We start from the raw sequence: 23461 nt of genomic DNA, 5'->3' as shown, positions 1-23461 counted from the left end.
TTACACTTCTGAACATTATACATAAAAATTAACAATTACACATACCGATAAACACGCGTGAAAAATCAAACACGGACTTATGTATATAAATTCTAGTTTATTCGAACCATTCGCTTATCAGCCAGTGATAGATCATACACATCGTAGCCAAATTGGATAAGGTTCCCAGCAGATAAGCGAATTCTGGTAAGACTAAATCAGGTTAAAATGTAAAGGTTTTCTTTTTGAAAAACTTTCTGGTTGTGGACTGACATCTATACCCAATCATAAATCTCAATCAAACATAAGGAAATTTATGTGTTCATTTTTGATTAGCCGCTGAATACAAGATATGAAAGTGAGCCCAAAACTATGCTGTGTTTTATTACTTGTCCGAAACTGTTCAATTTGAAGAAGAGTCGATAAAATTACTATCAAAAGTTAGAAAAGATGTGGTCTTGATTATACAAAACAAAGCATTTATCAGCTTTTTCATTTCCAATTCATGATAAGACTTGTTCTGTTTTTAGCGCAACAACAACCCCTCTGCAGGCGCGTGCTTTCATCATTTGATTCATAATTTTACCCTTTTCAATTCAATGTTTGCTCTCCGTTACCGCAAAACTTTAAAAAACTGTATGTGTAAGTTTTGACTGATTCCGCTCAAGAACGTACTATTTTGACAAGACTTCTCGTGAAGATTTTCTTTCCTTATTAGACAACAATTAAATTCAAGTAATGATAATTGGATCACTCTAAGTCACATATCTTCCATTTAGGTTATCTTATTGCATTTATATCTTTTAAAAATATGGTTAAATATGGTTTAAAAGGCCAGCAGAAAAGATAATTTTTTGATCATCGGAGTTTATATCATCGATTCAGCGCAAATAGCCAAAGTTATGCTAATCAAGGATCTAGATTTACTCATCTCCTTATGAGCGCATTCCTCTTTCGTAGAGACAATTTGGATCTTCCCAGGAAGTCGAGAGGCCCAAGTCGGCCTGGAAATGGAGCCACCAGCTTCACCTTGTTACTCTCGTTGCAGAAATTAGTCTAACAGTGAGCCCTTGGTGCAGTAGGCAGACAACCGATATTAGCCAAATGTAAACGCCAGTTGCTCGCAAAAAACAAGAAAAAGGATCGGAACGCATCAATCTCTGTTATACGTGGCGTCAATTGAAAAGTTTTCAGTCTGTTTTGTGTTTTTTGCTGCTTTTTTTAAAAGAGTTAAGTTGAATTTATTAATGTTTAGCTGTTTGTTTTGTAATCCAAATCAAATAAAACAAAAAGAACGAAAGTTTTTTTTTGCTCCTAATTCTTTAAAATTATAAAATTTTGTGTTTCATTTAGAATAATGTCTAAAAAACAGTCGTTCTAGAAAATTCAAAATCGCAAAAGAAGATTGGGTTGTTTATTTTGCACAAATGCAAAACTTTACTGAAAGTTTTCTTTATTACTGAAAAAATGAGTTGAACGTCAGCTTAGAACAACTTTTGTTTTCTCTAAAACATACCCTTTACCCTTAATTTTATCATAGTTAAAAGATTATTTTCTAAGATACTATAGCTCAAACTATCGATATTGCATAAATACGAGGGAAAAAGATGAAAAAAAAGAACAATTGAACCTGTATTAAATAGCTTTTTCAGAACCAAATATATTTTTTCAATTAATAAAAGTTTAGATGGTTTAGCGAGAAAACAACATTGTGTGCAACTCTAGTCAAGGTAACTTGGTGTACGGTTAAACCTGCAGCCTAATCGTCAACTGAAAATATATCAAACTACAGAACTAACAAATGAATCAAAAAACAAAGTTTTTTAAAAAAGATTAGAATTCTTAGAACAAGGGCTAAATTTTTTTTTCGAACCAAATCTTCCATTGTCTTAAATTTTCTGTACAAAACTAAATAATTACTTGAAATCAATTTTCGATATGTCAAAAAACTCTATTCGGACCGTCCAACAAAAAACTTTCAACATTTTGTTTTGGAATTTTTCCGTGTTATGCAAGTTAGTAAGCCTCGGTTTTTTCTTCTGACCACTAAAAGCGCTTCTCATGACTCACTGGTCAATTTTGAGTTGAAGTTTGATACCGTTGTAAAATTCGTTTGGCAGACCAACAGACATATTAAAAAATTGTTTATCGCCATTTTTTATTTTTTCAAAGATGAACAACATTGCTAAATGGTGTAGACGAGTTGGCTGAAAGCTGGCATTTCTTTGCAAATCTCTGCTTGCAACGTTTGCATTGTAAAAATCAAAGAGGTATGAAGGTTTGACTGTATTTGAATATATTCATACGTAAAACGTAATGAAAATATTTTTGTGTGTATATTTCTAGTAATCTATAAACAAATGCAAGAAAAAATACTTTTTTGGTATGCGTGTATGTATGCAAGTTGATGTGTTTGTAAGTATGAGTACAATTTTTTTTCCTTATGCGCGTGTAAACCAAAACAATTGTAACTAGAAGAATAACTATAACCCAACTTGAATTTTACTAATGTTTCTAGTTTTTCTTGAAAGTTAGACAAGATGCTATAAGCATAGTATATATGCACGCACATATGCTTTGCGTATGTGTGTATTTATGTAAACTGTATGTATCTATCTAAAAGTGTACAACTTTTTGCATGTATCAATGTAATTAATCATGTATGTACATACGGTTTGTGTGTACTCATTTGAGTATTTACAAGTTATGTAAATTTGTATGTTTTTATGTAAGTAAGAACTCTTGACTGCATGTCCGCTTGATTGAGTGAATGAATACAAGCATATTTTTTCAACCAATGTATGTTCTTAGGCAAGTACTTCTGCATATTCGTATATCAGTATAAGGCACGTTTATATGATTGTATGTAAAGACGTATGAATGCCAGTCTGTAATGCGTGATTCTTTTTGTCTGAATGTGTGATGTGAATGCAAAGTGGTTTGTGTGTTTACATGTGCTTGTATTTCAAAGGTCAGCAGAACTAATAAGTAAAATCTTTGCATGTGTGTAAGCAAAACTTGCGTGTGTGTCTATTTATGTAAACTGTATGTATCTATGTAAAAGTCTACAACTTTTTGCATGTATAAATGTAATTAATTATGTATGCACATACTCTTTGTGTGTATTCATTTGAGTATTTAGAAGTTATGTATATTTGTATGTTTTTATGTAAGTAAGAATTCTTGAATGCATGTCCGCTTGATTGAGTGAATGAAGACCAGCAATTTTTTTGTGTCAATGTATGTTTTTCAGTTTAAAAGCATTTAAAAGTTAGCTTGTTTGCAAATTGTACATTATTATGATTGAAGTTTTAGGTCTGTTTAAAAGGAAAGTGTGTACACATGATTCGTAGCATGCTTGTATAATACGAACCATGTCTGTTTGTAGGTAAGTACTTGTGCATTTTCGTATATGAGTATGAAAGGCACGTTTATATGATTGTAAGTAAAGACGTATGAATGCCAGTCTGTAATGCCTGAATCTTTTTTGTCTGAATGTGTGTATATATTTGTCTTGAAAGTGTGAAGTGAAAGTAAGCTGGTTTATGTGTTTAAATGTGGTTATAATGTAAAGGTCAGCAGAAATATTAAGTTGAAATCTTTGCATGTGTAAGAGCAAAATTTTTGTATAATTGGTTGCAGATTTAAAAGCATGTAAGCAAGTATGTAAAATTTATGTATGTATGGTAGTTTATTTGCATTCTTTTTATGTATAGGACTATGTACGTTTGTATTCATACCTTTATGTAAGACTTCATTTTTGAATGTTTGTATGTATAGAAGTATTTTTGCATATATGTATGTAATTTTGTACGTATGGTTGTATGAATGTCTCTAAGTAACTTTATATATGTATGTATATATGTAAGTTTGTATGTATGTATCTATGTATGCATGTATGTATGTGCTTATATAAGTTTGTACTTATGTATACATGTATGTATGTTTGTATTCAGTAAGTGTTGGTGACTTAAAGTTTCCAAATAATTATTTGTTTCATGAGTAAAATTTTATCTTTTAAAATTTGGAAGAATTGAAACATGTCAAAATAGTGTACTATTGCTTACACAAGCGAAGCGGCTAAAATATATTGTATTTGTTTTTCATAGTTTTCATTTTTCAATGGAAAGTTTTGACAAAAGTGGTATATATACGACATTTCTAAATGAGCTATTTTTATAGACATATTTGGCAATTCTGCTGCAATATTTTAATTGCTCAATGGATAAATCTAGGTAAAAATCCTTAAAATGCTGGTCTGCTTGTTACTGTAAGTTGTGCTTATCGTCAATTAGACAAATAATTTAGTATGTAAATCTGTTTTCATGTTATACTTTTTGATTTTTTTGAGCGTTTTGTTTCTAAATTTTATGAAACATGTTTTCTCACATCTGGGTTTTGAGTTCAATCCAAAGAACGAGTTGTGGAAATCTTCTTTGCATACCCGACTAACCCCAAGTGTTTTTGAAACAAAAATTTATGGCCCTCGGAAAAATCAAAATTGTGATTTTTTGACCGTTTATTGAATCTATTTGACTTATCTCGAGAATACGCTGCCAAACCTGGGTTTTTGGGCTCTATCGAAATTATAGGTTGGTTGATTCCCTTCTGCATACGCAGCTAAGCCCCATTTTTTTGAACAAAAAGCTATGATTTACGGAAATGTAAACTATCTGATTTGTTGACCGTTTTTTGGACCTTTCTCGATAACTATCCGGCCATATCTGATATCATAGGTTTAATCGACACAACAGGTTATTGAAATTTTAATTTTATAAATTGCTAGGCCGAGTTTTTTTCTTTAATTATGGTCTTCAAACAAGTGAAAGTTTTGAAACTTTGACCGTTTTTTTTTCTTTTCTCGAAAATCACTGTGCCAATTCTTAGGTTAAGTGTTCAATCGAGAAACCTGATTTTGAGAATCTATTCTCCTTCACCGGCCACTACCTGCTTTTAGCAGGGAAAGTTAGCGCATTTCGGAAATTCAAGTTTTTGAACTTTGACCGTGTTTTAGAAACTTTTTGATTTTTCTTAAAAACTACCCTACAAATCTGGCATGAAAATTTCAATCGAAGCGGTTGCGTGAATTTTCCCGAAGAAGCTGCTACTCCTTAATTTTTAATAAGAGAAAAGTGTCTTTGGGTGAAATTTTTTATTCTTCTTATTGCAGTAGAGAAACAACAAAGGTTTTGGGCAAAGTCCAGTTTTGAAATCACATATTTCCTCCTGAATCAACATAACATGTTCAAAAGTTATCAAACACGTTTTTCATGGTTTAGCTGGGCTTTAGGTGTCCTTCATCGAGACATTCGAAATTTTTGGTTCGGCTATTTTTTTTTCAACATTTTTCATTTTTTTCGGCTTGTTTTTTATGATTTTTTTTGCATCGCAAGTGATGCGAAGTTCGGCTTCGCCTCTGTGTAGAAATAGGCGAAACATAGTTTGAAATCGGAGAGTTAGTTTGAAAATCTTTCTAAGTTATTATAGCTGCTATTGATTGCTTCAATAGAGCAATTTTTTTGTATGAAGTAATCGTTTTAACTTTTGAGTTTTTCTTCCTATGTTATATATGACTGAATTGTTGGGTGTTCTAAATATTAAGTTTGCACTTGGATACTGAGAAGAAAGATAGAACAAAAGGATTGGCTGGTTTCCTTCGTGTGATCTGCGCTCTCTGCTGGGTAGCATGAGTGGCAGAGAACTCTCTGATCAAATGTGACCAGTAGAGGAGGAGTCAAAGTCTATGTTCATCCAGCATAAAGGCCACTAAGTGTACAGTAAACCGTGACATAATTTAACTTGCTAAGTATTTGTGCTCTGCGTTATTCTTTTTAAATCAGAGTTTTTATTCAAGATAACGATATGGAAGGTGACACTTGTGCAACAGTAGAAAAGGTACAAGCATGTGAAATGTGGCCTCTAAGTGGGCTATGTTATGAGGAAACTTATTTGGAGGATGGTCCAATCCAACTGTATGAAATGGAGTGAGGCAAATGGGACTTGGCAGTAGTGTTGAACTGCAGAGCAACTGCCTCTCTCTCTCTCTCTCTCTCTCTCTCTCTACTCACTGTGGGTGGCATATGGAATTGCTACCACTCACAATTGGCGCAACAGACCAAATTCCACCTTTGCTTAATACGCGCTACCAACTTGACTTCTTTTCTGCCCTCTTTTCCAACCTTTCTGTTTCTTCTGACGGTTAAAAGTTGTTTCCTTTTAGTTTTTTCCTTGCTTCATTCTTCACTTGATCGCTTTTCTTCCTGTTATAAACTGCACATTTTCCACACATTCCCATTTACGATAAAATTATTGACATGGAAGCCAAGTGGTTGTTTTATTTTATGAAACGTGCTCAGTGTTCTTCTCTCCTTCGCCTGTTCCTCTTTCCTGTACTCTGTTGTTGCACCAAATATATCTCAACTTATTCGAGCAAAGTGGCAGGCATGTCTTATCATTGTCATGGCCATTTATACCAGTTAGCAAACATTTCGAATATTTTTATCTTAATTCAAAATGGTTACCAAGTCAACAAAACATTTGTTTAGAATTGAGCACTACTGATTTGGATTTGTTATTTTTTGCGGTTTTATCTGTTTTAAATTTTTGACATCTCAATTTAATCAATCGCAAAAAAGCTTTGAAAAACAACAGTTAAGACTTGTATCTTCAAATTTTACCCGTATGGTACCTAGTAAAGATGGTCACCCCTATAAAGAACTAAATCAATGGTTAAGTAACCTTGGACTAGTAACGAATTTCCTCCTTTTGCGCTAAAAAACTAGTTTAACAAAATCTTTTGAATCACATTCCCTTTGGTTCGTATGAAATCAAAAGACAGACGTTAATTCATCGCACTTGTTCTGGAGATAATGCAGTTGCCTTTGCAACTTAATGTCAGAGGCTCGAGTCCCGGCCGGATCTTGCATTTTTTAGTGTCTCAAATTGATCTTTTTTCTGGGAAAAATTGATTAGTCGGATTTTAGTTTGTTGGCTTATGTTTTGTCAGCTTAGTTGCCCACCAACAATTTTTTGGGCTTAAATCAGTTTTCATTGTAGTTTCAAGTGATGTTGATTAACTCCTGCACCTTATCCAATTTAATATACCCGATTTGTATATTTGCCGATGTTTTATTGTTTTTTTTCGCTTAGACATTTCATTTGGCGTAACTGATTTTGGCTCTTGTTTTGTTGGTTTAGTGAACTTCTTTTGCATCGGTATAAAGAGAGAAAATGAGAAAAAAGTTCAATTTGTTAATCGCTCAAAAATTTTTTCATGACAACTATTTCTTTTGGCATATGTTTTCGTTTTAATTGGCCTCTAACCACGCGTTGTTCGATAAATGAAAGCTTGAAAAGTTCTAAAGGTTGCTTAATGCTAGTGGCTGTTTTTCTGAGATTGGATTTTTCATAATTCCAAAAAAAAGGTTGTTTTTTAATGAAAACCATTTCTAAGGTATGTTTTTTTTCGGATCATGTGGCATCTAACCACGTGTTTTGGCTTAGTAGATGCTCGCAATTACTAAAATTTTGCTCAAAGCTAGTTAATAAGCTTCTGTTTTTCTGAGTTGGAGTTTTTGGTATTTTCAAAAAATTTGCTGTCTTTTTATGACAATAATTTCTTTTGATTTTTTTTTGAATCAATTGGCGTTTTTTCACGCGTGGTTGGCAGAATGGACGCTCAAAAAGCTTGCTGAATTGAAATGGTTGTCCTTCTCGTCTGTTTTTCTAATAATGAATTTTCGTATTTCTCAAAAAAAATTTTGAATATTTTATGAGAACCATTTCCTTTGTTATTTTTTTTGGGTCAATTGGCGCCCTATCACATGTGGTTGGCATTTTGGACGCTGAGAAAATAATAACATCTTGCTTAAAACTAGTTGTTGTATTTCTGGTCTGTTTTTTTTATATTGATTTTTCGTATTTCCAAAAAAGTTGTTGGTTTTTTTATGACTATTTCTTTGGCATTTTTGTTTTCGGATCAGTTGGCGTCTAACCGCATGTTGTTGGCTTGGTGGATGCTCAGAAATTACTTAAAGCTTGCTTACTGGTGGTGGTTGTGTTCCTCGTCTCTTTTTCTGAGATAGAGTTTTTCTTATTTCCAAGAAAATTGTTGATTTTTCTTATGAAACTTTCCTTTGGTATTTTTTTTTCACATCAAATGGCATCGAACAATTTGTTGTTGTCTAAGTGGACGCTCGAAAAGTGTTAAAAGCTTGCTTCAAGCCAATTATTGTTTTCTCGTCTGTTTTTCTCAGATGAATTTTTTCGTATTTCTAAAAAAAACTGCTGATTTTTGTATGACTTTTGGTGCTTTCGTTTTCGGATCAATTGGCGTCTTATTAAGTGTGGTTGACTTAGTGGACGCTCGGAAAATAATAAAAGTTTGCTTAATGCTAAAGCTTGTGTTTCTCGTCTTATTTTCTGATATTGATTTTTTCGTATTTCAAAAAACTGTTGCATATTTTATGACAACCATCTTTCTTAGTATTTTTAGTTTTCGGATCAATTGGCGTCTACTCCCATTTGGCTTCATGGACGTTTGGAAAATACTAAAGGTTTGCTTGATCTTTCCTATTTTGCCTATTTGTTGTATTTCTCGTTTTTTTTTGTATTTCCAAAAAAATGGTTGATTTTTTAAATGAATTTCTTTGGCATTTTTGTTTTTCGATAGTTTCATCTTGATGTTAATGGTATCATCAAGAATTCAGAAAGAGTGTTTTCTGTCAATCATTTCCATTTAATTTAAGTTTTTTGGAAAAACCCGTGAGCTTGTCTAGTTTTTCAAGATTGTAGCTGAAAACGATCCGGTATTTCGCATTGATCCGGTATTTCGCTAAATGGTGTAGACGAGTTGGCTGAAAGCTGGCATTTCTTTGCAAATCTCTGCTTGCAACGTTTGCATTGTAAAAATCAAAGAGGTATGAAGGTTTGACTGTATTTGAATATAATCATACGTAAAACGTAATGAAAATATTTTTGTGTGAATATTTCTAGTAATCTATAAACAAATGCAAGAAAAAATACTTTTTTGGTATGCGTGTATGTATGCAAGTTGATGTGTTTGGAAGTATGAGTACAATTTTTTTCCTTATTCGCGTGTAAACCAAAACAATTGTAACTAGAAGAATAACTATAACCCAACTTGAATTTTACTAATGTTTCTAGTTTTTCTTGAAAGTTAGACAAGATGCTATAAGCATAGTATATATGCACGCACATATGCTTCGCGTATGTGTGTATTTATGTAAACTGTATGTATCTATCTAAAGTGTACAACTTTTTGCATGTATAAATGTAATTAATCATGTATGTACATACGGTTTGTGTGTACTCATTTGAGTATTTAGAAGTTATGTAAATTTGTATGTTTTTATGTAAGTAAGAACTCTTGATTGCATGTCCGCTTGATTGAGTGAATGAATACAAGCATATCTTTTCAACCAATGTATGTTTTTAGGCAAGTACTTCTGCATATTCGTATATCAGTATGAAAGGCACGTTTATATGATTGTATGTAAAGACGTATGAATGCCAGTCTGTAATGCGTGATTCTTTTTGTCTGAATGTGTGATGTGAATGCAACGTGGTTTGTGTTTACATGTGCTTGTATTTCAAAGGTCAGCAGAACTAATAAGTAAAATCTTTGCATGTATGAAAGCAAAACTTGCGTGTGTGTCTATTTATGTAAACTGTATGTTTCTATGTAAAAGTGTACAATTTTTGGCATGTATAAATGTAATTAATTATGTATGCACATACTCTTTGTGTGTATTCATTTGAGTATTTAGAAGTTATGTATATTTTTATGTTTTTATGTAAGTAAGAATTCTCGAATGCATGTCCGCTTGATTGAGTGAATGAAGACCAGCAATTATTTTGTATCAATGTATGTTTTTCAGTTTAAAAGCATTTAAAATTTAGCTGGTTTGCAAACTGTATAAACTTATGATTGAAGTTTTATGTCTGTTTAAAAGGAAAGTGTGTACACATGAGTAGTTGCATGCTTGTAAAGTACACTCCATGTCTTTTTGTAGGCAAGTACTTATACATATTTGTATATGAGTATGAAAAGCACAGTTATATGATTTTATTTAAAGACATATGAATGCTAGTCTGTAATGCGTGATTCTTTTTGTCAGTTGGTTTGTGTTTTTACATGTGCTTGTATTTTAAAGGTAAGCAGAACTAATAAGTTAAATCTTTGCATGTATGTAAGCAAAACTTGCGTGTGTGTCTATTTATGTAAACTGTATGTATCTATGTAAAAGTGTACAACTTTTTGCATGTATAAATGTAATTAATTATGAATGCACATACTCTTTGTGTGTATTCATTTGAGTATTTAGAAGTTATGTATATTTGTATGTTTTTTTGTAAGTAAGAATTCTTGAATGCATGTCCGCTTGATTGAGTGAATGAAGACCAGCAATTTTTTTGTGTCAATGTATGTTTTTCAGTTTAAAAGCATTTAAAAGTTAGCTTGTTTGCAAATTGTACAATATTATGATTGAAGTTTTTTGTCTGTTTAAAAGGAAAGTGTGTACACATGATTCGTAGCATGCTTGTATAATACGAACCATGTCTGTTTGTAGGTAAGTACTTGTGCATTTTCGTATATGAGTATGAAAGGCACGTTTATATGATTGTAAGTAAAGACGTATGAACGCCAGTCTGTAATGCCTGACTCTTTTTTGTCTGAATGTGTGTATATATTTGTCTTGAAAGTGTGAAGTGAAAGTAAGCTGGTTTATGTGTTTAAATGTGGTTTTAATGTAAAGGTCAGCAGAAATATTAAGTTAAAATCTTTGCATGTGTAAAAGCAAAATTTTCGTATAATTGGTTGCAGATTTAAAAGCATATAAGCAAGTATGTAAAATTAATGTATGTATGGTAGTTTATTTGCATTCTTCTTATGTATAGGACTATGTACGTTTGTATTCATACCTTTATGTAAGACTTCATTTTTGAATGTTTGTATGTATAGAAGTATTTTTGCATATATGTATGTAATTTTGTACGTATGGTTGTATGAAAGTCTCTAAGTAACTTTATATATGTATGTATATATGTAAGTTTGTATGTATGTATCTATGTATGCATGTATGTATGTGCTTATATAAGTTTGTACTTATGTATACATGTATGTATGTTTGTATTCAGTAAGTGTTTACGTAATTGTTTTTGTATGTAAATTTGCATGATTAACCTTATGTAAGTATTTAAATGTGTATGAATAAACGTATGTTTGTAATAAAATACGCATGACCGTTTTTTGTGAGTGTGCATTCAAGTTTGCAACTTATGAAAATGTGTTTATGTTTTTTATGTTTACAAGTATGCAGCTTTATATATTTGGTGGGGTATATATGTTTGAGTTTAGTTGTAATCGTTTATTTTATTTCATATAGAAGTATATATGTAACTCAATCCAAATCTTTCTTATCTTTCTTCTTAAGTGTCTCAATTTTTCTAGAATAATCAACCAGACACTATAATGACAGTTTTTTTCATTTTCTGTATTTGCAAAACAATTTGATAATTTTTTTAAAAAATTTTTCCTCGAAATATTTGATCTTCCAGGTATCCTCATTATGAATATTTCACTTTGAAAAAGTGGCATATGTTGCATTGATAATTTCAATTTATCTGCAGTCAATGATTATGAAAAATGTTTCAAAATTGTAACAAGAAAGATTAGTTTTCAAATTTTCGCAAAATTTTGTCGATGGAAGCATCAAACAACAAGTCCAATTGGAGACAGCATGGAGTCCAAAGTGTTTGATGAACTGTTGCTCATAGAGGTAAAAATTACGATAAGAAAATTATTAGCAAAAATTTATGGTTTATTGAGGAAAATCATTGATCGTGCAGACATGCGGCTGGTAGAGCTGAAGACGGTAAGCGAGCAAAGTCTCAGTGACAGGTACTATATATTTGAAGGATGATTGATCAATCTCTAAAAACCACAAATTTTCAATGGTTTTCATTTGATAAATCATAATTTTGAATCAAAGTTATAAACCCACACAAGTGAAGCAATTGTGTAATCAGATAAACAGTCAGTACCACTTTATTTAAATTCAAGATTTATTTTTTCGATAGAGCTTTTTATGAAATAGCTTAAAATGCTTACGCCTTTTTTCTTTGAAATGAATAGCAAGTCTTTCTGCATTGAGGCTCAAATTTTTAATTCCTCAAAGTAAAATTGTCTAGCAAATTTTTATTGTCAAATTAAACATGTCTTTGTTAGTCGATCTAGCTTAAGATAACACAACATAATTGACGTTTATCGAAATGCATTGAAACTACAAAATTGCACTTACAAGTTTACGGAAACTGCTGTAGCCAAAATGATGTGAAAGCGTTGTTTAGTGTGAAACAGCTATCATCCTGACGGAATCCGAAGATTCAGGTAGAGTGTTGATGATAAGGCTTGATTTTTTATCTTAAAATTTCAAACAACTAACCGTTTTTCGAAGACATGTTTTGTTGAAAGAGAAGACAAATATCGATGCAAAAATGAGAAGAAATATCATGATGCGAACTGTTTTGATACTGCTAGTGATGAGAACGTGAATGTGAAAGCTTGGATCACCTCAAACATATATGGAAAGAAAGGTTGAACTCTTGATAACACAATTAGTTGCAGATGAATAATCGAATAATTTGGTCAAAAAGCCACCGTATTTTGAGAGACAATAGCGTAATCATGAAAACATTCAAAAGATCAGATTTATATTAAAAAACTCAAAATTTAATTTGTTGAGCAGAGGGTTAATCAATGATAATAACTGATAGCGCTTCAAACTTTTGAATAGAAAGCTCTTGCTGAAGCCAATTTGAGTTAATTAGAAGATACTGAGAACAGTTGACTAGATTGTAGTATCAAATTAAAAATTATTTAATTGCATATTCTTTTAATGGAAAAATCAAAAATTTTGGATGCTCAAATTATAATTCATATCAAGTTTTGAGTTTGTATCCATAACTTGTCTTAGTTTATGTTCAGTCTTTCCCGATTGAATTTGCTATATTTTGAATAACTGCTTACCTTAAAAGTCGCAAATAAGTTTTCACCTGCTTTATTCGATGGTAACTCTTTTCTGTCGTATATATTGGCACACAAATAACAGTTTTTCCCCAGTTTCTAGGTCCGCTTTGATGAATATTTTCAAAATTTCTGTTAGCACAAAAAAGTTAATAGGAAACACTAAACGTTTTCTAGAAGCCCCGAAAATTGTTTCCTTTTCATTATGAAAAGTGGTATATGCAAGTCTTAGAAATAGCTGCAGCAAAATTAATGGGCACTTTTGGCTTTCATCAGTGTTCTCTCGTTTTTCAAGATCTTTACCCACTTCAACTTATTAGCTCTTCCAACCTTTGTATAAAATCCAAGCTTTTGTCATAGATTTTAGACGTTTTTTCAGTCTCCTGTAGACACGGAAAATGGAAATGTCGAAATTTTCAAGCCAATTTCATTATTTTACAGTTTTTAGTGTTTCGTAATTTTTCTTTGTTTTTACCTTCATTTGGCTGAACGAAATTTTTCATTCTTATTTCGGTCAAACTGATTATTAATTTTTGCCTAAATAGAGGTGGCGGCCGCCGCACTTGACGAATTTTGCTTTCTTCGAGATTCAGCAAAAAAACATGCATTTTTGAAGGAAATCGTTCACAGCAGCCAACAGTTAAGCTACGCTGCCAAAATCTTGTGCTGTCTTATATACCATATACTTTGGTCGCATATAATAGGTATATAACGTCATTTTACATGTAAACAAGCCAATACCCCCAAATTTTAGAAGGGAAAACATGCACCGACTAAAATTTAATTCCATTCCTGTTTCCACAACGTTCAGTGGGAATACTCAATAATATACCGAAGTTTTACATGAGGACTATTAGGTAGAAAATTATACATGGTGACAATTAGGATTATTACATAGTGACCATTAGGTATAAAATTATACATGGTGACAATTAGGATTATTACATGGTGACCATTGCTGATCATTTAATACATGGTGACCATTATGATTTATACCTAATGGTCATCCATGTATGACAACTCCCCCCCGATCCTAACGCACTATCTGCATACTACTGATTACAGCAATTTTACTTGAAGTCATATCGATTTTTGATCAATTTTTTTATGGTTTTCATATATTGGTTATGAGAAAGATGAATGAAGTTAATATAACTGAATCCTTTTTTGTTTTAGATAATTGATTTCAATAACAGTTGCAATAAGATTTTTTTTGATTTTTGGTCTACGGTTTCTTCAAAAGAATTTTTTCAAGCTTTTCACCTGTGACACAACTTCTTTGCACAAACAATTTTTCCTGGCTTGCTATGGTTTGTTTTTACTGCCGTAAAATAAGTTGCTGACAGGTTGGTCTTCAATAGCGCTCTAGAAAGTTGTTTTTGGACTGAATAAAATGTTTGTTTGAATTTTGACTATTTGTTTCCAAGACTTGTCAAAATGTTTTGAATTGCTGGCCGCTTTTTGGAAATAACTTTCATTTCTCTCGAAAATAACTCGAGGATAAGGTGTCTTAGATATGGCAGAGTCATTTTCGAGAAAAATGAAAAAGTTTCCAAAACCATCTTTGAGAATTCAGTTAAAATAGCATGCGCTAGGGTATTTCTTCGCATAGTGGCTAGGAACCAATTTTTGTAGGAAAGCAATGTTTATCTTTCAAAAGTCCATTTTAAAATTTTAATTTTTTTTTTTGGAATTTGGATTTCTCAAAAGGTAGGTATACAATTAAAGAATTCAACGGGTTGTCTAATTTTAACCTGGAAAAGCGTTTTCTCCTTAACGTTGACAGGAATTAGCAATTTTGTCGGCTTATTCGAAGGGTATTTTCTTCTAACTTTTTTGGAGACTTTGAAATACTTTTTTCTTCATTTTCAAGTATTATCTTGGTATAGTTCATAGTTCCCTGTGTTTTTACACTGGCTGTTCATAGTTCCACTGGCTATTATGGCCTAGCTTTTTGTTTAAATCTGTCAAAATGTTTCGGAAAATTCATAACTTAAAAGATTTTTTTTTTGCAATTTTGACTTGACTCTTTCATCTACTACGAATATACATTTAGAAAATTTTGTTTCTCGAGTTTTGACCAGTTTTTTATGGTTTTCATCTATTGGTTATGATTTTTTGCCTGCGGTTTCTTTCAAGCTTTTCACCTGGGACACAACTACTCTGCACAAATAACTTTTCCTGGCTTGCTGTGGCCTGTTTTTACTACCGTAGAGCAGGTTGCTGACTGGTTGGTCTTCAATAGCACTCCTTAGTGATAAAGCGACATTGCTTCTTCGTTACACACACGGAAAAGTGTTTTTTCTTCAAACATCCAATTTTTAACGGCGTATAGCTTGAGTTTATACGAAAGAATAGTTAACTGTCTTTTTAACGAAAAGATGCGGCCGCATTTGAATCTCTTCAGATTAGTTTGTTCAATCACTCCTCATGTTCTCTTCAGGCTTCTTTTTATTTTCCTACTACTTCACACCTTTATGTTGCTCGTTTTAGCCCCGTGCAATTTTGCTTTTGTGTAGCATAGGCGTCCATAGATTGATCCGAACAGTTTTTATTTCAAAAAATTAATTCCCGTATCCTTATAAGTAAGTATTTGTCATACTGTTTTGCGCTTCTATCTGTCTGCTTGTTTTGCCATATAAAGAAGTCTGAGTTGAGATCGATCATGTTTTTTAAGAGACCATGGGTTGCAGAAAAACCAACGGTTCACTTACAGGTTTTAATCTTAATTCAATGTTTTCTATTATTTTTAGTGTTATCAAGAGTATTCTGTTGCTCTGCCCAGGTGAATTAAAGTTTCCAAATAATTATTTGTTTCATGAGTAAAATATTATCTTTTAAAATTTGGAAGAAATGAAACATGTCAAAATAGTGTACTATTGCTTACACAAGCGAAGCGGCTAAAATATATTGTATTTGTTTTTCATAGTTTTCATTTTTCAATGGAAAGTTTTGACAAAAGTGGTATATATACGACATTTCTAAATGAGCTATTTTTATAGACATATTTGGCAATTCTGCTGCAATATTTTAATTGCTCAATGGATAAATCTAGGTAAAAATCCTTAAAATGCTGGTCTGCTTGTTACTGTAAGTTGTGCTTATCGTCAATTAGACAAATAATTTAGTATGTAAATCTGTTTTCATGTTATACTTTTTGATTTTTTTGAGCGTTTTGTTTCTAAATTTTATGAAACATGTTTTCTCACATCTGGGTTTTGAGTTCAATCCAAAGAACGAGTTGTGGAAATCTTCTTTGCATACCCGACTAACCCCAAGTGTTTTTGAAACAAAAATTTATGGCCCTCGGAAAAATCAAAATTGTGATTTTTTGACCGTTTATTGAATCTATTTGACTTATCTCGAGAATACGCTGCCAAACCTGGGTTTTTGGGCTCTATCGAAATTATAGGTTGGTTGATTCCCTTCTGCATACGCAGCTAAGCCCCATTTTTTTGAACAAAAAGCTATGATTTACGGAAATGTAAACTATCTGATTTGTTGACCGTTTTTTGGACCTTTCTCGATAACTATCCGGCCATATCTGATATCATAGGTTTAATCGACACAACAGATTATTAAAATTTTAATTTTATAAATTGCTAGGCCGAGTTTTTTTCTCTAATTATGGTCTTCAAACAAGTGAAAGTTTTGAAACTTTGACCGTTTTTTTTTCTTTTCTCGAAAATCACTGTGCCAATTCTTAGGTTAAGTGTTCAATCGAGAAACCTGATTTTGAGAATCTATTCTCCTTCACCGGCCACTACCTGCTTTTAGCAGGGAAAGTTAGCGCATTTCGGAAATTCAAGTTTTTGAACTTTGACCGTGTTTTAGAAACTTTTTGATTTTTCTTAAAAACTACCCTACAAATCTGGCATGAAAATTTCAATCGAAGCGGTTGCGTGAATTTTCCCGAAGAAGCTGCTACTCCTTAATTTTTAATAAGAGAAAAGTGTCTTTGGGTGAAATTTTTTATTCTTCTTATTGCAGTAGAGAAACAACAAAGGTTTTGGGCAAAGTCCAGTTTTGAAATCACATATTTCCTCCTGAATCAACATAACATGTTCAAAAGTTATCAAACACGTTCTTCATGGTTTAGCTGGGCTTTAGGTGTCCTTCATCGAGACATTCGAAAATTTAGGTTCGGCTATTTTTTTTCAACATTTTTCATTTTTTTCGGCTTGTTTTTTATGATTTTTTTTGCATCGCAAGTGATGCGAAGTTCGGCTTCGCCTCTGTGTAGAAATAGGCGAAACATAGTTTGAAATCGGAGAGTTAGTTTGAAAATCTTTCTAAGTTATTATAGCTGCTATTGATTGCTTCAATAGAGCAATTTTTTTGTATGAAATAATCGTTTTAACTTTTGAGTTTTTCTTCCTATGTTATATATGACTGAATTGTTGGGTGTTCAAAATATCAAGTTTACACTTGGAGACTGAGAATAAAGATAGAACAAAAGGATTGGCTGGTTTCTTCGTGTGATCTGCGCTCTCTGCTGGGTAGCATGAGTGGCAGAGAACTCTCTGATCAAATGTGACCAGAAGAGGAGGAGTCAAAGTCTATGTTCATCCAGCATAAAGGCCACTAAGTGTACAGTAAACCGTGACATAATTTAACTTGCTAAGTATTTGTGCTCTGCGTTATTCTTTTTAATCAGAGTTTTTATTCAAGATTACGATATGGAAGGTGGCACTTGTGCAACAGTAGAAAAGGTACAAGCATGTGAAATGTGGCCTCTAAGTGGGCTATTATGTTATGAGGAAACTTATTTGGCGGATGGTACAATCCAACTGTATGAAATGGAGTGAGGCAAATGGGACTTGGCAGTAGTGCTGAACTGCAGAGCAACTGCCTCTCTCTCTCTCTCTCTACTCACTGTGGGTGGCATATGGAATTGCTACCACTCACAATAGGCGCAACAGACCAAATTCCACCTCTGCTTAATACGCGCTACTAATTTGACTTCTTTTCTGCCCTCTTTTCCAACCTTTCTGTTTCTTCTGACGGTTAAAAGTTGTTTCCTTTTAGTTTATTCCTTGCTTCATTCTTCACTTGATCGCTTTTCTTCCTGTTATAAACTGCACATTTTCCACACATTCCCATTTACGATAAAATTATTGACATGGAAGCCAAGTGGTTGTTTTATTTTATGAAACGTGCTCAGTGTTCTTCTCTCCTTCGCCTGTTCCTCTTTCTGTACTCTGTTGTTGCACCAAATATATCTCAACTTATTCGAGCAAAGTGGCAGGCATGTCTTATCATTGTCATGGCCATTTATACCAGTTAGCAAACATTTCGAATATTTTTATCTTAATTCAAAATGGTTACCAAGTCAACAAAACATTTGTTTAGAATTGAGCACTACTGATTTGGATTTGTTATTTTTTGCGGTTTTATCTGTTTTAAATTTTTGACATCTCAATTTAATCAATCGCAAAAAAGCTTTGAAAAACAACAGTTAAGACTTGTATCTTCAAATTTTACCCGTATGGTACCTAGTAAAGATGGTCACCCCTATAAAGAACTAAATCAATGGTTAAGTAACCTTGGACTAGTAACGAATTTCCTCCTTTTGCGCTAAAAAACTAGTTCAACAAAATCTTTTGAATCACATTCCCTTTGGTTCGTATCAAATCAAAAGACAGACGTTAATTCATCGCACTTGTTCTGGAGATAATGCAGTTGCCTTTGCATTATCTTGCATTTTTAGTGTCTCAAATTGAACTTTTTTTCTGGGAAAAATTGATTAGTCGGATTTTAGTTTGTTGGCTTATGTTTTGTCAATTTAGTTGCCCACCAACAATTTTTTGGGCTTAAATCAGTTTTCATTGTAGTTTCAAGTGATGTTGATTAACTCCTGCACCTTATCCAATTTAATATACCCGATTGGTATATTTGCCGATTTTTTATTGTTTTTTTTTTCGCTTAGACATTTCATTTGGCGTAAATGATTTTGGCTCTTGTTTTGTTGGTTTAGTGAACTTCTTTTGCATCGGTAAAAAGAGAGAAAATGAGAAAAAAGTTCAATTTTTTAATCGCTCAAAAAATTTTTTATGACAACTATTTCTTTTGGCAAATGTTTTTGTTTTAATTGGCCTCTAACCACGCATTGTTCGATAAATGAAAGCTTGAAAAGTTCTAAAGGTTGCTTAATGCTAGTGGCTGTTTTTCTGAGATTGGATTTTTCATAATTCCAAAAAAAGGTTGTTTTTTAATGAAAACCATTTCTTCGGTATGTTTTTTTTCGGATCATGTGGCATCTAACCACGTGTTTTGGCTTAGTAGATGCTCGCAAATACTAAAATTTTGCTCAAAGCTAGTTGATAAGCTTCTGTTTTTCTGAGTTGGAGTTTTTGGTATTTTCAAAAAATTTGCTGTCTTTTTATGACAATAATTTCTTTTGTTTTTTTTTTGTTTTTGAATCAATTGGCGTTTAGCACGCGTGGTCTGCAGAATGGACGCTCAAAAAGCTTGCTGAATTTAAATGGTTGTGTTTCTCGTCTGTTTTTCTAATAATGAATTTTTCGTATTTCTCAAAAAAAATTTTGAATATTTTATGAGAACCATTTCCTTTGTGATTTTTTTGGGTCAATTGGCGCCCTTTCACATGTGGTTGGCATTTTGGACGCTGAGAAAATAATAAAATCTTGCTTAAAACTAGTTGTTGTATTTCTGGTCTGTTTTTTTATATTGATTTTTCGTATTTCCAAAAAAGTTGTTGGTTTTTTTATGACTATTTCTTTGGCATTTTTGTTTTCGGATCAGTTGGCGTCTAACCGCATGTTGTTGGCTTGGTGGATGCTCAGAAATTACTTAAAGCTTGCTTACTGGTGGTGGTTGTGTTTCTCGTCTCTTTTTCTGAGATAGAGTTTTTCTTATTTCCAAGAAAATTGTTGATTTTTCTTATGAAACTTTCCTTTGGTATTTTTTTTTCACATCAAATGGCATCGAACAATTTGTTGTTGTCTAAGTGGACGCTCGAAAAGTGTTAAAAGCTTGCTTCAAGCCAATTATTGTTGTCTCGTCTGTTTTTCTCAGATGAATTTTTTCGTATTTCTAAAAAAAACTGCTGATTTTTGTATGACAACGATTTCTTTTGGTGCTTTCGTTTTCGGATCAATTGGCGTCTTATTAAGTGTGGTTGACTTAGTGGACGCTCGGAAAATAATAAAAGTTTGCTTAATGCTAAAGCTTGTGTTTCTCGTCTTATTTTCTGATATTGATTTTTTCGTATTTCAAAAAACTGTTGCATATTTTATGACAACCATCTTTCTTAGTATTTTTAGTTTTCGGATCAATTGGCGTCTACTCCCATTTGGCTTCATGGACGTTTGGAAAATACTAAAGGTTTGCTTGATCTTTCCTATTTTGCCTATTTGTTGTATTTCTCGTTTTTTTTGTATTTCCAAAAAAATGGTTGATTTTTTAAATGAATTTCTTTGGCATTTTTGTTTTTCGATAGTTTCATCTTGATGTTAATGGTATCATCAAGAATTCAGAAAGAGTGTTTTCTGTCAATCATTTCCATTTAATTTAAGTTTTTTGGAAAAACCCGTGAGCTTGTCTAGTTTTTCAAGATTGTAGCTGAAAACGATCCGGTATTTCGCATTGAAGGTCATCTGCGACAATGGACAGGGATACCTTTGCTTAATTCTGTTTAGAAATTGCGGTTTCGCCGACCGGAATAGCAAGGACAGTTCGGTTGCCTTTTTGTCTTGCACCAATTGTAAACTTGCTGCAATGATCTAATTGTTGAGCAATGATCTAACAGATTTAATTGATTCCTGACTGTTTCCTTCAGTTTACTGAACTAATTGTTGATATTCTGAGCGTCCTGCGTTGAGTTCGTGATTAAACTTGTTGCTGTTTGAGATTATATCACCCCCATATGCGATAAAAGTTTTCGGGCACTTTTATGATCTCCATTTGCTGCCGCTCCAGTGTGTTGTTGTCTGATGCACTAGTATAGCTGTGACCCATTTTAAAAATAGGTTTTCAAAGCGAATCTTTTTCTTAGTTGGATGGCTGAGGGTTAAAATTTAATATCTTTCTCCTAAAAGGGTTTTTCTAAAATGTTTAATTTTTTTTCCATTTTCGTTTATATTTTGCAGGAGTGCCCTAGCATTCGATTTAAGTGAGTTATTTTAATAGCGAAGAGTATCTCTACTGCATTTGTACTCATTTAGATTTTACCGGTCAATTTCTTCCAGATTCGGATGCAGATATTGCTTATAAAGGGCAAGCGTTCGATTACCTGGGATGCAGCAGTGGTCATTTTGAAAACAAGTGGGTCGTTCCTTATTTGCATCTCTGATTAATTCAAACATGCTGACGACCTGCTTGACCCGATTTGGGCCAACTCAAACTTGTCGCCAATCAGATGAATGATTTCGATAACCTTATCAGGTCTGCATACGAACTTGTCTGAAGTTCCACCTCTAACACTTACTCCATTACTGTTATGTCAGCAAGTGGCGCTAGTGTTAGTGTTTCTTCGGCAAACGAGCCATTTTGCAAGGAGCCAAACATGAAACATGCGCAAAGGTCGCACGATACATGTGCAGGCATGGGAACTTGTAATTCGAATGAAAGTCAGACTTCTTCGGCATCATCACCCTTCAGACCAATCTCACACGGAGGACATCCTTCTCCAGTCGAACTGATGTCATCATGCTCTAGGAGTGAAACAAACTATTCAGGAAAAATCTCCAATCTCGACCAATCAGAATTGAGAGATGATCTAACAGGCTTTGAGCTTAATGAGTCTGTGGATCAGCTGACCAAAGTTCGAAAATTAAGTTCAAGTGAATTTACGATGAAACAAGCGATGGACATTGGAATTTCTACAGTCGGTGACATGCTTCAGTTTCGAACCAAGGAGCCACTGAGCTATCATGAAATTTCCGAGTGCCTTGAAATGCTACAAGAAAAGTACGAAATGCTTCAAGTTAACACTGTTCGAGACGAGAACACGGGCAAATTTTATTGGGCGAGATTACCCAAAAATCAGGTGTACATTGCTGCAAATTTGGGAATTTTGAGCGAATTGGCAGCTCAAAAGAGGTTTAATGAAATTGTTAAGTTGGGAATTAAAGATGGTGAGCCGATATGGAGGTTTTATTTTGGTGAAATAGAGCCGATTTGTGACTCGAATGCGAATTATGCAGATGTAATTTTGGCAGAAGCAGACGATTGCGATTTTGTGTCATTCAGATTCAGATACTGTGTGTGTTTTGTGATGTCACATGCATTAGTAGACGGAATAGGAATTGCCAACATCATCGCCGATTTCTTCACAATCGTCTGCACCAAACTCAACCTCAAACAAGGTCAGTCTTGTCTATTGTGTCACAATCAGCATTCCGGCATTGACCTAACGATGGCACACAAAAAAGAAGTAATTCCTCTCCGCCCGCCTTATAAAATTATGTTGCTGGAATGGAAATTGTTTAGCTTCACCTGAAAATAATGACTTAAAATAGATATTATTATGGTGCAATACATTCAGATATAAATATGTTCCTATGCAATATAATTTTAGGGAAAATAGGATTGGTAATTTTTATGGTAATTTTCGCATTGCCATATTTCAGACATGAAGTGGAAGGATGCTGTTAGCCAGTCAGCAGCAGCAGATAAGTGCAGACATGTACTCTGCCTGCAGCAGCACGTGCCTATCTCGCCACCGTACGAGGAGCTGGTGCCGAACATAGGGCTGTACAGGGTGCTGTCTCTGCCCCTCTCCCTCATGTTCGGTCGGGTGCTGAAGACCTGTCTCACACTGAACAAGATGCCCTTCATCAATCATCCCATCTTCAAGTCGCCAAACCTCAAACCCATCATGCTACAGGCAGGCAACAAGTCATACCATCCATTTAAAGCGAAGGCGCCTCTATAAATATACGTCATACGTCTCCAACCCCCATCCTACCTTGTTCCCCCAACATCCACCTCCCTATAAAGGTCTAATTTAACCATTCAACATATGCCAACTCCACCCATTTTTGTATTATGCGGCAAATAGTTAGTCAAATCTGGATTTTAAAAATCAGTTCGTAAAATTTAAGATCTCATTTTTGGACTCAATGGTATTATATTTGCCATTAATTTCACAATGTCTTCTTGAGAAAAAATTTGATTTATTTTGATTTATTTTCTAACTTGAAAAATCTCATTAAGTTACCCCGTGGCTGTTTAGAACCCAAATGCTGCAGTTGGCTGTGGCACTGAATTGATCCGCTTCTCCGTTGGTCAGTGGGGGGCATTCCAGCAGTTCAGACGCAAGCATGGCCTCACAGTGTCTGGACTGGGGCTGGCTCTCTTCGGTACTGCCATGATGAAGTATGCCTATGGGGACACCCAATGGCCTACTACCACTACTCTTGCAGGTGGGTCAGTGGGCACAGCGCCGCAACAAAACCCACAATCCCTTTT

The 23461-nt window shown here is 33.5% G+C and overlaps 2 protein-coding genes across 2 annotated transcripts in view; one reads left to right on the top strand and one right to left on the bottom strand.

Annotated features, from left to right (window-relative positions):
- LOC134840728 (uncharacterized) overlaps window positions 1-23461 on the bottom strand; it is a 486809-nt gene that overhangs the window by 250895 nt on the left and 212453 nt on the right. The window lies entirely within an intron of this gene.
- LOC134840036 (uncharacterized) overlaps window positions 20564-23461 on the top strand; it is a 9893-nt gene continuing 6995 nt past the window's right edge. Inside the window, exons 1-3 of the mRNA XM_063855663.1 lie at window positions 20564-22356; window positions 22621-22877; window positions 23226-23415. Coding sequence (XP_063711733.1) covers window positions 21489-22356; window positions 22621-22877; window positions 23226-23415 — 1315 coding nt within the window. The 5' untranslated portion in view covers window positions 20564-21488. The remainder of the gene's footprint in view (window positions 22357-22620; window positions 22878-23225; window positions 23416-23461) is intronic.

Source organism: Symsagittifera roscoffensis, chromosome 2 (assembly GCF_963678635.1).
Source record: "Symsagittifera roscoffensis chromosome 2, txSymRosc1.1, whole genome shotgun sequence".
Classification (NCBI taxonomy): Eukaryota; Metazoa; Xenacoelomorpha; order Acoela; family Convolutidae; genus Symsagittifera; species Symsagittifera roscoffensis.
Note: the sequence above shows the minus strand (reverse complement) of the source record. Positions and strands in the feature narration are given on the sequence as shown.